We start from the raw sequence: 16,920 nt of genomic DNA on the forward strand, positions 1-16,920 counted from the left end.
GCGCCGCGGAGGCCGCGGGCAGCTTCGCAACCCAGCGCTCAACCGCTGCGCCACCAGGGAGGCCCAGAACCCTGTTTTTCCAGGTCGATGGTGACTGACATCTGCAAATCTCCAGGAGTGGAATTGACAAGTCGTCCGCATTAGTAGGTCCTACCGGTTTTCCCAGCTGAGCAACGTACTCACCCGTCAGAGTTCCAGTGGCTCCAGGTCTTCACCAACACTCACTGCTGTCCGTCTTCATCCCAGCAAATTCTGGAAGCCACACAGAGGTACAAAGCTGTGGATGCAATTGGCTTTCCTCGGATTTTCCTATGTGTAAAGACTATGTCGATAATCTCTTCTCAATGTGACTGATCAAGCCCATCTTTTTGCTGGTTGGTCTGTAATTTTGGCAGTGATTTGATAGGCATGCTTTATCGATTCAGTGTGTAAAGGTGTCTCTGTATTCAAGCTATCCGATGGGCTCAGTATAGAGAGATGTACAGGCACAAATTCAGCATTTAGAGTCCCACACGTATTCAGGATAGAGCTCTATGTTCAGCATAAAAAGTTGTAGATATATTCAGGAGATGCTGATCAACTCAGGACGTGGCATTCCAACGACCACTTCAACTTCTAGCTGATCTTTTCACTCCTTTAAGTGGTGATTTTTTTTTTTTAGATTTATTTATTCATTTATTTATGTAAGCACTGGGTATAGTCAGAAGCGCGGGAGGGTGAGAGAATTCACCAGAGCCAGAGCGGGGAGCAGAGCAGGCAGAAGGACCGAAGGACACTGCTGAGGGGAGCAGCGGGCGGCAGGAGAGGTCTGCGCGCCATGCGGGACCCTCCTCCGGTGGCCGGGGAGCAGCCGGGGATCGAACCAGCGCCGCAGAGGCCGCGGGCAGCTTTGCACCCAGCACTCAACCGCTGCGCCACCGGGGAGGGCCTCCTTCAAGTGGTGTTTTGATGAACATACTTTTTTCATTTACTTTAAAAACATTTTGATTTGTGATGGGGCTGTCATTTCAGTTTACCTGATAACTCTGCCCCCGCTCCCTACCTTCGTGACCGTGTGAGCTGAATAAAGCAGCCGTCCAACGCTGTCCAACAATCGCCTGCGCATTTGCGTACGTGTTAAAGTCATCGTACACAGAACATGAGCTCCACCATGCAGGGCTGCCTTCTTCATCACAGGAAGTTTAGTGACTCTTGGTGTCTGTCTTAATAACTAAAAATTGAAGACTGCAGCTAAACCAACATGTCAATTATGGGGGCGGGGGAGCAGACAATTCACAATATTTGGAAGCCTAGAAGAGTTTCGTGCGAAATGAATATTCTCGTTTTATCTTTTGTTCAATAGTTAAATACTAAATTGCCCCGGATTAGTCACCAGACCTACCCATTGAGTTGCAGCCAACTGGCTTTTATTCCGATTTCTTTTTGGGTTTGACTCTGGGAAAGAATCTCTTGAAAACTTCTCTCAAAAAGCTAGATCACGGTGGCATTTCAGCTTCATCTTTCACAACATGATGCTCGAAAAGACGCACTCTGAGGCAAACTGCTTTGTTGGTAAGCGGTGGGCAGAGAAAACCATCCTTGATCTGCTGAGATCAAGGATCCAGGCCGGGAAGCAGGAGAGAGTCTTAGAAATGCGAGATAACCCAGACTGGGGGAAGGCAGGTAGGGTATGACCATGCCCACCAACTCCCCAGAGCTGCTGTCAAAGGCATGGATCAGGGTGGGAGGTTGAAGGGCTTGGCCAACTGAGAGGAGGAGGCCTGGCTGATGTGCAGGGTTCTCTCTTCCAGCAGCCGACCGCACAGACCTGAAGAAGAGAGGTACAGGGTGAGGTTGTCCAGGCAGTATTATCAGCATCTCTCTCCACCTTGGGATGCTGGCAGATCCATTGCACAAGAGCCTTTGCCCTGCCTGGTCTGGATTCCCCCGTCCCCCCCCACCCCACAGAAAGGACTCTGGGGCTGAAAATGCCAGCGATTTGGCTGAAGTCAGCCTGTTCATTCCTCTTAACACCCCGGTACTATCTCGTCACGCAACGTTTGCCATGAGCGAGACGCACCTGGAGACGGACACCTGTGTAAAAAGGTACATGAAGATTCGAAATGTGCTGTGAATGACTTTTCCTGCCGTGGTACAGCTGAGAGATTCATCTCAGGCATTTGGGAAGCCTCTCGGGATGTTCCTAAATAGAGAAGAAATAAGTTCCTCCTCTTGGTTGTGATCTTTCTCTCTCAAATAAAGTCTATTGATTTTGCAGACTGTATAAATGTCAGGGGTGGATTTCTCCTCCGTGTACAGAAGGAGGAGCTCAGCCAGCACCAAAGGTCCGGTGTCGTTTCCTCTATCACGCTGACACCCTCTCCTCTTCCCTCCCTTGCCCCCTCTGGCAACCACTGTATTTTTCACAGCGTCTAAGTCATTTCTACATTCTTTTTCTTTGGTGGTCTCTAGCCCACATGTGGGAGCAACCATCCCACAATGCTTTCCCTTCCTAACTTACTTTGCTTGGCATCACCACCTCCCAGGGCACCCATGTTGTCACAAAAGGCACACTGTCGTCATTTTTCACAGCTGCGTAGTATTCCACTGTGGACACCGACCACATCTTCTTTATCCACTCATCTCTCCTTGGGTGCACGGGTGGTTTCCATGTCTTGGCTGCTAACGGTGCTGCTACGGACACGGGGTGCATACAGCTTTTCCCACTAGTGTCTTCATATTCTTCAGAGTCAGGGCGGAGGCATTGCTGGGCCCTGTAGCATTTCCTTTTGTGGTTTTTTATAAAATCTGAAAAGGCCTCTCTTCCAAGGGGCCTCCCCACACGTCCATTCCCACCATCAGAGGAGCGCTCCCTCTTTCCATCACTGTTAGGAGGGAAAAGGACGTCCTAAAGCTAATTCCATACAGACTTTGTGGACCCCACCCCCACTCCAGACCAAAGCCAAAGACACTGGGAACTCCAAATCCCATCACCACCAAAGGGAAGGTGGCTGGGACCTGAGGGTGGGGTTCAGCAGCCAGGTGTGATATAAAAGCCAGACACGTGGGCTTTGGAGCTCTCAGTGTTGCCCCATAACATCACTTTCACCACTTCTGTGTATGTCCGTTTCCATGGGCCTTTCCAAATATGCCCAGTCCTGTGGGATCAGGACCCTCCCCTTAGGACCTTGTTCAAAGCTAATCAACTCTTCATAGATGCATCTCCAAACTACACTCACTTTCAGGGGTGCAAGAAGTCAACTCAAGAGCTCAAGGGTGAGAAAATCCAGCCCAGGGCTCAGGCAAGGCCTGGGTGACTGGTGTCTGCCCGGGTCACTCATCCTTTAGACTCAGTCACTGCCTGCAAAGCTGACCTTCCCTCCTCACTGGGAAGACGATGATTTTCCCTTCCTCACCTGACCTCCAGGTGTCTCTCTCTGCTCTTTGCTCTTGCAAATGACCCCCCTTCAAGGGGGAGCACCCAGGCTGGGAGGGAGAAGTTACTCTGAAGTCAGTACCAGTCCAAGCCAAGCAATTAGCTATAAGGGCTTGTGAGAAACCTCCGGAAGAGCGGCCATTGGAAAGAGAGGAGGAATTCACCCTCAGGGATTCAAATGCAAAGTCCAACAGTGACATTCAAAGCTGGTGTTTCCGCCAAGGGTGGATTTGCATAACTACAGCAAGGCGTTTCTGGCCCATTCTGGGGGCGACCTGCCCACCAGGGGTGAGGCTAAGGCTCTTAGCCTCTCCCCAGGTGGAATGAGGGGGGTCTCTGCTGCACCACCCACCCCCTTCCATGACTGCCAGCTATGAAGGAGTCAGCATCCTCCGTGACAAACCCAAGAGGGCAGCAGCCTCTGTCTGCAAGATCCCCTGCTGCTCTTGGGCAGAGGGTGGGTGTTTATACGAAGGAGTGAAAGGGGTGATGGTGGGTTCCGAGATCCCGGTGGGCACCAGCTTGCTCTGCTAACACCTGCTCTTAGCCATTTCCACCTTACCTCCTCTGGAATGCTCTCTCTTCCAGACTGAAGACAGGGCACTTACGCCAGCAGGGTGAATGCAAGGAATGGGGATGGTCATACCTGTCTCAGGGCACTCGCTGTTAGTGATGGGGGCAAGAGCAGAACATCTGGGGGGGGGGGGGCAGGGGCAGAAATAATGGACACAGGCGTTCAACCAGCTGGAGAAAGGCTGCCGTGGCAGGTGTCGGATGCTGTAGGAAGTACCCAGAGGGGAGACCAGGGTAGGGAATGTGGAGATGGCGGCCATTGTAGACAGTCCCGTCCTTACAAATTGCTCACTAGTCACACCCTGGAAGGGGTTAATTTAACAATGGACAGCAATTCCGAAAAAGAATGGCTCGTGGCCTATCTCTGGCCCCCGCCATCAGAGGCAGCTGGCACTGACCTCAAGGAGAGCCCTTCTATGAGCATTTCACTGCGCTCACCCCCACGATGCAGCCCCCAGCCGTGGGGAGACAGAGTCTGCTCTCCAGCAGGGCCAGGGGGACTGGAGGCAAGGTGCCCATCACAAGCTATGATCCCCTTGGAGCTCAGAACTCGAGAGACCAGCACGGTCCACCAGGGAGGAGTCTGCGTCTCAGGATCAGCTCATTTCCCATTGCTGTCGTCATACCCACTGGACAGAGGTCCAGACAGGCTGAGATTGCACAGTAGGGACTGTTGATGGACACTGTGGAAAGCGCAGACCCCAGGGGGGAAAGACAGGCAGGAGACAGCAAAGAAGCAGCTTGCCTAGGTCACGAACTTGACCTTGGGGCTCTCCAAAAAGTGTCTCACTCGCCTACCTCACACCATCGCTTCCCTTCCATGAATGAAAGCTCGGAATCAGCTGCCTAGTTTTCAAAATTTCACACAAAGAACCCACATTCCCAACCTTTCTTTCTGTTCAAAGAGACACACGGTTTTCTTTAGGCAAATTCCTGGCAGCGGAAGCCAGGTCCTTAGTCCAGAACTAAACGATTCTACGGCATCTTACGCACATTCCCCCTTCAGTTTCTTTTTAATTCCTATTATTTTAATCTCAAATTAGATTGTCACAACATTGGGCTGGACTTGATTGTCCCAAGGCAGGAACTTGAGCAAACGTTGATTGCTTAAAAATAGTAGCAAAGCTTATGTTGTTCATTTTTGGATCTTTTGTGGAATAAGGGTTGATCTGCCCCAAACAGGGGGACTTTTTTGTATTTCGTCTGTTGTCAGACACCGTCTGCTGGGTTTCTTAAAATTGAAAAGAGGACGAGACTAGATTTATAATTGTACCTATAAATATGGCGGTAGAAAACTTCCCCTACCCCCTTTGTAAGTAAAGAATCCACTGAGATTCCACACTTTGCATCAATTCTTATGTTCAACCGAGATCAATATTACCCCTATTTCTGTCAAGACCTGCTTTTCACTTTTCCCATTGGTCCTGCTCCTAATTTAACAAACCCAGTCCTCGTCCACGTGCACTAAAATGACAGCTCTGTTTAATATTGCTGCCATTTAATATGTCAAAATAGCTTCCCTCCAAAAAGATGACATTTCTGTAGATTGACTTTGGATAGTCAGTTCCGACGGCCATTATTATTCATCGCACGTGGTATTCGGAGTATTTACGCACGTTCAAGATATTTGTGTAACACTTCCCTGACGCTCAGACGAAATCAGACCCCGTGCTCTCAGGGTTTCTGTCTTAATGAATGTTGTCACAGCAATTACAAATTGAGAACAATGGATTGAGCTACCTCCGAACTCAGAGCATCAGGAGTTTGGATAAGCTCCCAGGAAAAGACATTTCCAAATAGGATTTCCAGCGTGTCGGAATCTCTGTGACCCGCCACAGATTTTGGAGTGGACACTTATCCTCTGTGAATTGTGTATCGCTAAAGTTGGCTCTAAATTTATCATCAACAGCTAGAATTATCGGATATTTCCCTCCAGCATGGCCCGCCCCACCTGGAGCCTTTGGGTCGTAATAAGCTCGGTTACACGGCAGTGCGAACCATTCTAAAAGCTCAGTGCTGTCATACAAAGGTTTATCTTTGGCTCACACTCTTTCCCCAACATGATGAGCACAGAGACCGCTCACCCTTGTTCCTAGAGTCCTGGCCACCATTTTGGAGTCCGCCATCTTGTTTGCCATCATCTTGGTCTACCAACTTGGATTTACCAACTTGGATTCCACCATCTTAGAGCTTGCAATTGTGAAATTCACCATCTTGCATGCACCATATTGGTCTACCAACTTGGATTTACCAACTTGGATTCCACCATCTTAGAGCTTGCAATTGTGAAATTCACCATCTTGCATGCACCATCTTGGTCTACCATCTGGGATTCTACCATCTTGGAGTCCACCAACATGGATTCTGCCATTGTGGAGCCTGCCATCTTGGACTCCACCACCTTGGGCGTCTATCAGCTTGAATTCCACTACCTTGGAGTCTACCATTTTGGATTCCACCATCTTGGATGCCACCATCTCAACACAAAGCAGAGGCTTTGTGGTAAACAAGGGAGGAGAGGAATGGAGAGGCAAGCCAAGGGAGGGCACCACATTAGCCCAGAAACAATGTACATATGACTACCTGCATTTCATTGTGAATCTTCCTTCAATGGCATGACCCTTCCTGCATTTTCCCGGAAGAGAGACCCAAATAGAAATTTATAACGCACACTGCCATGGGTACGAGCAACGGCAAAGCTTAAACCACGATGCCGAGTAGAACGTAAGTGCCCTGCAGGCCCCAGTCTTTGTTTTGTAAAGAACGTTCACTGATTTCTCTGAGTTAATTTAACTCACTTGTAGATCGAGAAGCTGAACCTTACAAAACAGCCATGGATGAAAAGGGCAGTTTCATGTGGTCCAACAACATGGGTGGAACGGGCTTGGTGGGTCTGGGCCTGGCTTTAAGAAATCAATGACTGGCCACGCACGGCATTTTGGGAAGGCAGCGGCGGATTGTGTTCTGATGTGAGAGGATCCACTTCCAAAGAATAAATTGTGTCTTGACATCCCGTTCCGGGCCATATAATCCTCTTTGGAAAGTAGAGCAGTCACATTTCCCCAAATTCTTACATTAGGCCAGCAGTGATGTTCTTTTTATTCATATCACCTAATCTCAGTCTTCTTTCTGAACTGCTTCCCCCCCCCCAAAAAAAAATAACAAATTCCAAAGGGAAAAAAAAAAAAAAAAACAACAACAACAAAAGAAAAATGAGCAAAGGACATTAAGCAAAATTCACTTTGACCGCATTCTACAGGCTGGTATCTCAGATGGAAATGTTCACATTCAAATGCAGCCACGTTGCATGAATCACAAAACCGGGACCAGACAATGCAAATGACGTGCCTCTGCTAATCCCGCGGGCGTGTAGAACCCTTTGCTTCAAAGGACCGACATCTTCTACCGTGGCTCTTGCTACCCTGTGTCCAAGGTGACGCATTTCATGTCTATAGTCTGCAGCACAAATCCCCACAGAGGCACAAATCCACGCTTATTATGTGAGGTTTCCATGTGTGTAAAGGCACAAGGCTATGGTTGCCACAGACTGTCCTTTGGAATATTAATGAGAAACGGAAGAAAAATATGTGTAAGGAGCAGGGGAGCCACGATACTACTTGACTGTGTACACGTGGAAACGTGGTGGCGTCTACCAGACTCTGCCTGCCTCAGCTTGTAGACTCAGATGCCTACCTGGGTGGATTTAAGACTTTATTTCTACTTCTTTAACCTAGAACGATGATGAAAACCACGCGTGTTCTCGTACTCGGTGGCTTCTGGCATTTTGATTCTCCCGAAGCTTCATGGCGATGTAAAAAACACAACGACAGATTCATTTTTACCATTCTTGGACTAACTTTGGAACTATTTCTCCAACTCCCAGTCAACGCGTTTCTGTGTTTCAGCCACGTTGGCTTCCCCCTATAATTACGTGTCTTTCTGAATGTCTGTATCTATTGATTGACCACGCGACACAATAGTCTCTTTGATAGCATTTCTGCGTATAGATGGTCAATGACTGCCCGTCCTCTAAAATGCCCTTTTAGACGACTGAACTAATAATCTTCCCGATTGAATATCAAAATCGAAAACGACTCAATTATCTTTCCTAGTTCCGAGCAATTCTGTTGCCCCAACAATTGAAGAAGCTTTCAGTTTCCTCTCCCAGCTGTGGACCCAACGCTGATCAAGGGACTCCAAACCCAACACGGTCTCCCACTTGGTAGTGAGCAAGAGCTCTTGGCTTGAGGGCAGGGAACTGCCGTCCTCACTGTCGGGGGAGCGAGGAAGTCATCACGCCCAGCGTATAACCAACCAGGCGGATGGCTGAGCTCTCCTACCTGGGCGTCCACATCCTCTCTAATCCCATTTAGATACCAGCAGGCCCTTGGCTCTCACCAATCCTCTCCAGGTACCTCACACCCAAGACACCTTGGGTTCCTTCCCCGTGCTGATTTTTAGTCTACAGCAAACACCTAAACTCGATTGTCCCTGCGGCTTCTCGGACGCCAGCTGAGCGCAACCCTGCTGGATGGTCAGCGCTCCTGGCGCATCTCCCCTGCACGGTCTCTCGCTGCCGATGCTCTGTGGGGTCCTCGTTCTGCCAACAGCAAGTGGACATACATCACGCCGAGTGCTGTACGGCGACGTGGTCTGGCCTCCCTCCTGTCCACAATTCCGATTGTTGTTTATTGGTGTTGAGACTCATGGCGCCGATGAATGACTGCCCGGCTAAAATAAATATTTGTTGTTGCCGTTTGTTATTAAATGGTCCAGGTGCAATTGAGTTTGATTTCGTCTTCGTTTGTGTAAGGCAAGGGAGAGGCTGCATTTTAATCTCAGTAATAAATCTTGCGTGAGTTAGATCAGTGCAGGGACGTGCGTCTTAGAGTTAAGCAGTTTATGGTGACAAATATGATCTCTGTCAACAGCGGCCGCTGTCTGCGCTCTGTTCTCCTCGCGTATCTAAAAGACGGGATTTAATTGCGAACGTCTGGAAGTACAGAAGACATGGCTTTCTATCCATGTCCTTTAGGCGATCGATCATTTCTCCCGCCTCAGAAACCAGTCGTAGTGCACATCTTCAGTTCCGCAAAGGATGCAAGTTCTCCTCAGTAGTATTTAAATGTCATTTTTCCTCTGAGAAATGGGAACTGTGATCCTCTGGATAAAATGTGTCATCGTCACATAATTTCCAAATATAGAAAGCAGCCATAAAAGGAGAAAAATGAATCTTAAAAAATGCGCAGGTTTCATTTTTATTCCTGATCCCCCAGGCAGCCAACTCCCACAACTGGTGTTTTTATAATTCAGCCCCATCAGGCATTTTATTGCGCACTACCGGAGTAATAAAAAAAAAAATGACAGAGCGCCTATCTTTAAGATCTTGTGGTGTAATTGCTAAAGAGACTCCTGCGGGGTTACGTGGATGAGTAACTCCGAAGAACAATTATTCTGTTACAGACACGAGAGAAATCACAGATACAAGTGGCCCGGCAGAATGTGCCTGAAAGTGCAGCTGCAATCGGCGAGAATGAGCCAGGGTGGGGTTGGTGGCGGGGGAATCTGGGCAGAAATCCCAATAATGGGAACTTGGGTGTGGCTTTGGACAGACCAATCGCACACCCCAACTTGGAGCGACCGGAGAAGCACCTGACGATCTGATTTTAATTCTCAAGGACCGACGACGGTGGAGGTGGTCAGTGATAAATCTCGCGTGGTTAGGTCAGTACAGGGACGTGCATCTTAGAGTTAAGTAGTTTATGGTGACAAATATGATCTCTCTCAACAGTGGACGTTCTATTTTCCTCGGATATCGAAAAGATGGGATTTAATCGCAAACGTCTGGAAGGACTCCCTTCCAAAAGCGTCTTCTTTTAATACCACCACTGCACTTGGCTTTACTTTTTTATTTTTTTTAAAGATTTATTTTTATTTATTTATACAAGCACTGGGTACAGTCAGAAGCGCGGGCGGGTGAGAGAATCCACCAGAGCCAGAGCGGAGAGCAGAGCAGGCAGAAGGACCGAGGTACACTGCTGAGGGGAGCAGCGGGCGGCAGGAGAGGTCTGCGCGCCATGTGGGACCCTCCTCCAGTAGCCAGGGAGCAGCCGGGGATGGAACCGGCGCCGCAGAGGCCGCGGGCAGCTTTGCAACCCAGCGCTCAACCGCTGCGCCACCGGGGAGGCCCTGCAGTTGGCTTTAAATGCTAACGTGTGTTCGAGGCCACAGCAGATACGCTGTGTGTCCCGCGTAATTCAGTGACATTAGATTGGAACGTTTAATTATGGGATAAAGTTTAAGGAAAAAATACTAATTCTCATGAATACATTCCCCTTTGCTGCATTTATTATTTGGTATTGGGAATTCAGGGTGCACGGGGGGGTCATGTATAATTCATATTCTGAATTTTTTATTGTATTTATTTTTGCATACAAGAGCTGGGGTGCAGGCCAGAGGTAGGAGGGCGAGAGGACTCCCCAGAGACACAGTGGGGAGCAGAACAGGTGGATCCAATGAAATCCACTGCTGAGGGGAGCAGCGGGAGCCAGGAGAGGTCTGTCGCACCCTCTGGGTAGCACCTTGGCCGAGGATCGAACTCTGGACACAGAACAGAAGTTGCCTCCTGCTCAGAGACCCCCACCCAAAGCCGGCTGGGCATGCAAACCTCCCTGCATCAGCTGCTCATCGGTCATATTTGAAGCAGACGAGTCTTGCAAAAAGGTTTTCCAAAGTGCGAAATGAAGCGTTTGACAAGACTGAACCAGAAGCCACTCCTGCCCACAGTCTAGGACCAAAAATGACAACTCAAGAGCTGCAGCACTGGGGGGACCCCCACAGAGCAATTATCGGGTGTGGAAGACCCTCTGGAGGCCCCGCGTGACCTTTCTCCCTTGCTAGAAAGCGTTACCGCCACGCTCTCCTGCTGCCTGCCAATCGGGGTTTTGAACCCTGAGAAATGCACCTGACTGGTTCCATGGGAAACCAGGGACTGAGGTCCCTCGTGGCCCCCCCGCCCCGGCGGCGCACAGACAGCTCAGAGGCCGCTTGAGGTGGGAGCGTGACAAGGAATTTACAGGAACCGCTGCCGCCTGGCTCGACGCTTGGCTGAAGTAGCTTTGTCTGCGCCAGTCGGCGTGTGCCTTTCTCTTTAACGGACAAGTCCTCATGCTGATCCCCCAACCCTCCCAGTGGGGATTAAAGGGGTGGACTTGGGGCCTCCGTGGTGGCACAAGGGGTTGAGATGCAACCTATGAGGCTGTCCGCAGCCTCTGCAGCACGAGTTCGATCCCCGGCCAGGGAGCTACCCACAGGGCACAGCAGACCTCTCCTGCCTCGCCCGCTGCTCCCCTCAGCCGTGGATTTCAGTGGATCCACCTGTTCTGCTCCCCGCTCTGTCTCTGGGGAGTCATCATGACCCCCACACCTTTGGTCTGCACCCCAGCTCTTGTGTGCATAAATAAATCTTTAAAAAAAAAAAGATTCCACGAATGCTATTATTATTACAGAGATGCTCCGCATCTGCTTTGTGCCCACGTTACAGTTCTCCAAGGAAATGTCTCTCCAAGACGTTTCTACTTTATACCAGAAAGCTGTCACGCATCAAGCGCAGCTACCTTTGCCACTGACGATATTCCTCACCCACTACAGCTCAGCTTTGAGCTCTAGGTTCTTAGGTGAACGAACCCCATCCCCACCATAGACGCAGACGTGAGCGGAGACGTCCCTCCTCTGCCCACGCTGTTCACAACACTTTCTTTTGGACCAGGATCCCTGGATTTTTCTGCAGACATCTCTCCAGTTTCGAGAAAGGGACTTGGCATGTTGCTTCTGCTGCTCCTTTGGAACCCTCCGCCTACCCGACGTCCCTGACAACGAAACAACAGATTTCTCCATTTTCCAAGACTTCTTGGGATCAGCAGCTGGTGAGGGTGAGCCAGGACGGAAGGGACCAGAGCGAAGGACGTGGCTGGATTCCACTGCTGTGCCCCGAGATTCTTTTCGAGGGCATTGCCGCATAATCGCATCCTCTGGGCTTCCAAGCTCCCCTCCCTTTGTCTGGAAACTGGTCTCCTTCTCATTTATTTTTTGAAGTTGCGAATAATTAAAAAGCCATTAGAGCTCTCTCTGCGTAACGACACTCCATAAATTAAATCTCGGTTGCGTCGAAAAGCTACGACATGACCTAACCCTTCCGGAGTGTCACTCTATCTACAATTCAAATTTCATTTGTGCGAACAGGTCTCCTTCAAGTGTTGTTAATTTGAGACTCAAGGATTTGGATGTAAATAATGAAAATAGATGACTGGCGATGAACGTGACAGCTCCGGCATTACCTGCGTCTCGGGAAAGGTTAGGAGAAAGCACAGATTTCTCCAAAGAACCCAGCGCAGGACGGTTGAATGCGCGGGTCGGCGAAGCTGAGCAGATGCCTTGGCTGCATTCGGCGGGGGGAGGCCCAGGGGGTGCCGGTACTCGCTATGGACACTTATGGAGACACAGATGTTTTATTGGTTTCAAAGCAGAAGTCATTGCGCTTTTATCAAGGGGAATTCAAGGTGACTACAGAGCAGGCTACAAAGACATCCCAAGGACCCCAAGGGGAGGTCCCCAAAACCTGCCACCCTCTTCCCTGCTCCCTCTTCCAATGCATTTCAGTGCATCCGCCTGTTCTGCTCCCCACTTTGTCTCTGGTGAATCCTCTCATCCCCTACCTCTGGCCTGTAAAATAAATAAAATCTTAAAAAGCAAACAAACAAAAGAAATAACACACAAACATTCACGCGCTATGAGATAGCCCAGAAATTACTGAAATCAGAAGCGATATCAATAGCGGGGGGAAAGAGGTGCTGCAGAAGAAGTAATGAAAATAATGCTTAATTGGGGCCGCCTCCCCGGAACACAGGGAGGCACAATTTCAAAGCATTAAAAGGCGTTGGTGGGCCACCTGCGGTTATCACTGAAGAACCGAAATTTTTTCTAGTAACGCACAGAAAGATCCGACAGAAATTGTACGAAGCCCACAGAGATCAGTCCAGTTGACTTAATGGATGCAGACGGGTTGTTGCATAAAAAATGGAAAGCAAAAAAACCAAAAAAAAAAAAAACCCAAAAAATCAAAGCTCGCGTGCAGGGCGTGGTCCAGAAAACCTACATTTAAATGGAGGCGACACCAGAGCAGAGCCAGGTCTGAAGGTAGCTCAAAAGACAGATTTCGGCGATTAACTCGGTATTAAATGCGCCATGTGTTCGGAAACTCTTCACATTTATTGTTTGAGGCGACGCTGGTTTACAACAACGTGTATGATTTAGAGAAACAGGCTCCCACCTCCCACCCCACCCAGCCAGAGCCCCGAATCTCTGTACCCCAGACCATCCGGCCCCTCCCCAGCACCCCCGCCCTGTCCCCACCTGCTGGCCTCAATTCTGCACCATTCCAGGCCTTGTTTTCGTTGACTTTTCTCAGTTTCTTTGTGTTGCTTCCCCACGTTTCACACGAGTGAAATGCTCCCCTATCTGTTTCTCTCCCTCTGGCCTAATTCCTGTTCTCTCCTCCCCACCAACCCCATCCCCAGGGGCAAAATGGCGGGAGATTGTTTTCAACTCCAAGAAAAACAAGTTAATGGAGACAGGAAAGTGGACGTTAGAAAACACCCAAAAACACCTTCGGATCAATGCTCCAAAAAATACGGGTCACATCTTTCGGAAACTGCGCATTAGCAGAGAAGAAAGACCGGACTTTGATAAACGTGCCATTGAACCAAGGGAAAAAATGGGGAAATAATCAGGACACAAGCAGAAGGGAAAATATAGAGGTAAGAGCAGACTGGACTTACGGGGAAAACACCGATATAATTGGGCAAATGGATAAAAGCAGAACTTCACTCTTCTGAGGCGCCCAGAAAATGAACACATTAGCAAGTCTGATCAGCAGGCAGGGCAGGGACAAAGTAGAAACACCCAACATTAGAAATGAAGAAGGAAACGCTGTGAGTCTGGCAGCGTTAAGGAGATAATACGAAATGAATCCTTTACTGAGGAAGACGACAGACAGCACAGCTCCAGCCCCGCAGAGAGTAAGCACCCCCAGACTCCGGTCAAAGATTTCCAGGTCGAAAACGTCCAGTCCACATGGCTTCATCAGAGGGTGCCGGGGCACGCACCAGGAATAAGTAATTCAGATTTTATTGCAATTCTTATGGGGACAGAGAGCGGTGCACGCCATCCATCCTTCCATGATGCTCACAGGGGGGTCCCCAGGAAACGGGGAGGTTCCAGGTTCCCTGCCCCACCCAAGGGAGGCTGGAGCTGAGCAGGGAGAGGAGAAGCTGCAGAGGAGACTGAGGAAGGAAGGAGCAGGATGGAGCCAGAAGGAGCCCTGGAGGAGGCGCATGGAGCCGAGAGACACGTGAAGAAACTGCGCTTGTCTTTTGGTTGTGGACGGGGTGACACAGATGTGGGGGAGACCCGTGGGGAGGGGACCATGGCAGCTTTTATCTTGATGTTGATTTTGCTCTTTTCCTTCCAGGCTTGTCTGGTTGTTTCTGACCCTTTTCTGTGGGTCCCACTGGAAGGTGCTTTAGACTTGGGGCAGGCTTTGGGGCCTTGCTCTAAGACGATCCCATATGGATGGACTTTTACCCACGAGGGGAGGGGAAACTTTGGGTGCTTCATTTAGAAACTGGACTTGTAACAGGGTGGTCCCCAGGAAAGGGGGAGGTTCCCTGCCCCACCCAAGGGAGGGTGGAGCTGAGCAGGAAGAGGAGAAGCTGCAGAAGAGACAGAGGAAGGAGCAGGATGGAGCCAGGAGACCTGGAGGAGGCACATGGAGCGGAGAGAAACGTGAAGAAACTGCGCTTGTCTTTTGGTCGTGGATGGGGTGACACAGATGTGGGTGGGACCCGTGGGGAGGGGACAATGGCAGCTTTTATCTTGATGTTGATTTTGCTCTTTTCCTTCGGGGCTTGTCTGGTTGTTTCTGACCCTTTTCTGTGGGTCCCCACGGGAAGGTGCCTTAGATTGTGGCAGGCTTTGGGGCCTTGCTCTGGGCCAATCCCATTTGGTCTGGATGGACTTTTACCCACGAGGGGACAGGGAACTTTGGGTGCTTGATTTAGAAACTAGATTCTTTGCCTTTCCTGTGTTGTTTCCTAGTTGTATTAAAGTTCCTTCCCATTAAAGTCTCCTGTGTTTTGTGTTGATGCGGCGGATGGCAGAACCCATTTAGAGCAGGCAGGCTTGCAGGGTTTGGGCTGCCCCGCTCCCTGCCCTGTAACAACGTCACATCATCCCGACACCTGACGGACCAGGGGGCGAGGCACACCGGTGAGCCAACCTTCCCGACAGATGCAGAGGAAAAAACAACTCAAGACAATGTGAGCCAACGCCCGCAGCAGGTCTCAAACCCAATCATCCATCACAGCCAAGCGCTTCCATCCCGGGACAGCAAACGCCTGGTGAACACACTCATCTCATTCTGAAACCTGTTCCCCGGGACCACAATTCGGGTCGGTGTTTGCATTCGTGATGACATGTAGAGCTTTCTGGGATTCCTTAGCAAAAAAAGATGTGAACTAAAGCATGATTCGTGAGGAAGGCTCTGGGAGTTTGGGAAATGAGCTTGGAAGACGCTCACGAGTTGAGTTTTCTCTCGAAGGGGTTGCCTGACCCAAGTTCTCCTTCCACGAGAATTTCAGGAGCAAAACAAAGCAGGTGCATGTCGTCTCGTTACGTTTTCCACCTTCTCCGCCAGGGAGGTGCCTGCTCTCCTCAGGTGTTCACCTGCTTGCTGTTTGTCTACCGGGATGAACGACACAGAACGGGTGACGACAGATTCTGGGCAAACAGGAGGCTCCAGTTCCCTCTGTCCACCACCGAAGCGACGTGCGATCCCAGGGCTGGAGGGCGGGGGGCTATTCTCTGATCCCCAGCTCTCTCTTGCCTCGAGCGCAAGCGATGGCGGACACTGGTGTCCATCACCTCCCGGGTGGCGTCCCCTCTCTTTGGCTCAGCATGCAGGATCCGATCCGGCCCGGCCCGTCTTATTCTCGACGGGTTCTGCCGAGGCCAACCCGCCGGAAATAACCAATTCTGCAAATGCTTCCTAATGGCGCACAAAACAGTTGTGCTGCCTTGTCAGGAAGGAGCTTCTGTGTCTTGCTGAGGGCAACTCAAGTCCCCAGGGCGACTCGAGTTGCTCTTTCCTTGGCTGGCGTCCTTGGCAGACTCTCCCGCCCACAGGCTCTTTGAGGGAAAGAGCAGAGTCACTGGGTGTGGGATGAGCCGGCCCGAGCGGAGGCTCAGAGTCACCACACCAGACTCAATAATGTGACTACTCAGCAGAATGGGCTACAGGCCCAAGACAAGGGAACAAAAGTAGCAAATACTGTTAATTCATCGGAAAAAATCCCTTGCAGGCAATGGACTACGGCTGCTTGGATGGTGGGTGCACTGTGGTGCCTACAACTCATGGTGGGGGACCCTCGACCTCCAAAACAATCATAACGATGGAGAGCAGTGGTGCTTCCATGAAACATCTTCAAAAAATCCTCAGTTCTTTTTTTTTCAAACAGCTACTTTGCAGAGAAATGTGGCAGAAAGTCAAACTAAAATCCCTCCCACATTCTCCACGTTGTCTTTGGACTCAGACAGCAAAGACATCAATGAGCAGTTGACACGGAGCCGATCACAAGGCAGCGCGAAAGCCGCGGCGTTACAGAACCTCACCTGAGGACACGCAGAGGGGTCTGACTCCACACGAAGGCCGGCCTGGGGCGTGGAGAAGCTGAGTGCAGCGGCTTCTCTGGGGCTCGCCACTCCGCCAAGACAATCACCCTCCACCCCCCCTCCGGAAGGAAGCCTAGCCGGGTTCAGCCTCCGAACACAGGCCAGGGCGACCGGCTGCCTTTTGAAGCAAGCATGAAAGCTTTGTA

The 16,920-nt window shown here is 50.2% G+C and overlaps 1 protein-coding gene across 15 annotated transcripts in view; it reads right to left on the reverse strand.

Annotated features, from left to right (window-relative positions):
• The window catches only part of STS (steroid sulfatase), a 375,016-nt gene that overhangs the window by 257,840 nt on the left and 100,256 nt on the right, over positions 1 to 16,920 (reverse strand). Inside the window, exon 10 of one of the 15 annotated variants that reach the window (XM_054695868.1) lies at positions 1,368 to 1,807. The exons of the other annotated variants lie outside the window; for them this stretch is intronic. Coding sequence (XP_054551843.1) covers positions 1,716 to 1,807 — 92 coding nt within the window. The 3' untranslated portion in view covers positions 1,368 to 1,715. Of the gene's footprint in view, positions 1 to 1,367; positions 1,808 to 16,920 lie in introns of those variants that run through there. 15 annotated transcript variants of the gene reach the window in all.

The sequence above is a fragment of the Talpa occidentalis genome, unplaced genomic scaffold (genome assembly GCF_014898055.3).
Source record: "Talpa occidentalis isolate TD23 unplaced genomic scaffold, MPIMG_talOcc4v2.1 talOcc4.15, whole genome shotgun sequence".
NCBI lineage: Eukaryota > Metazoa > Chordata > Mammalia > Eulipotyphla > Talpidae > Talpa > Talpa occidentalis.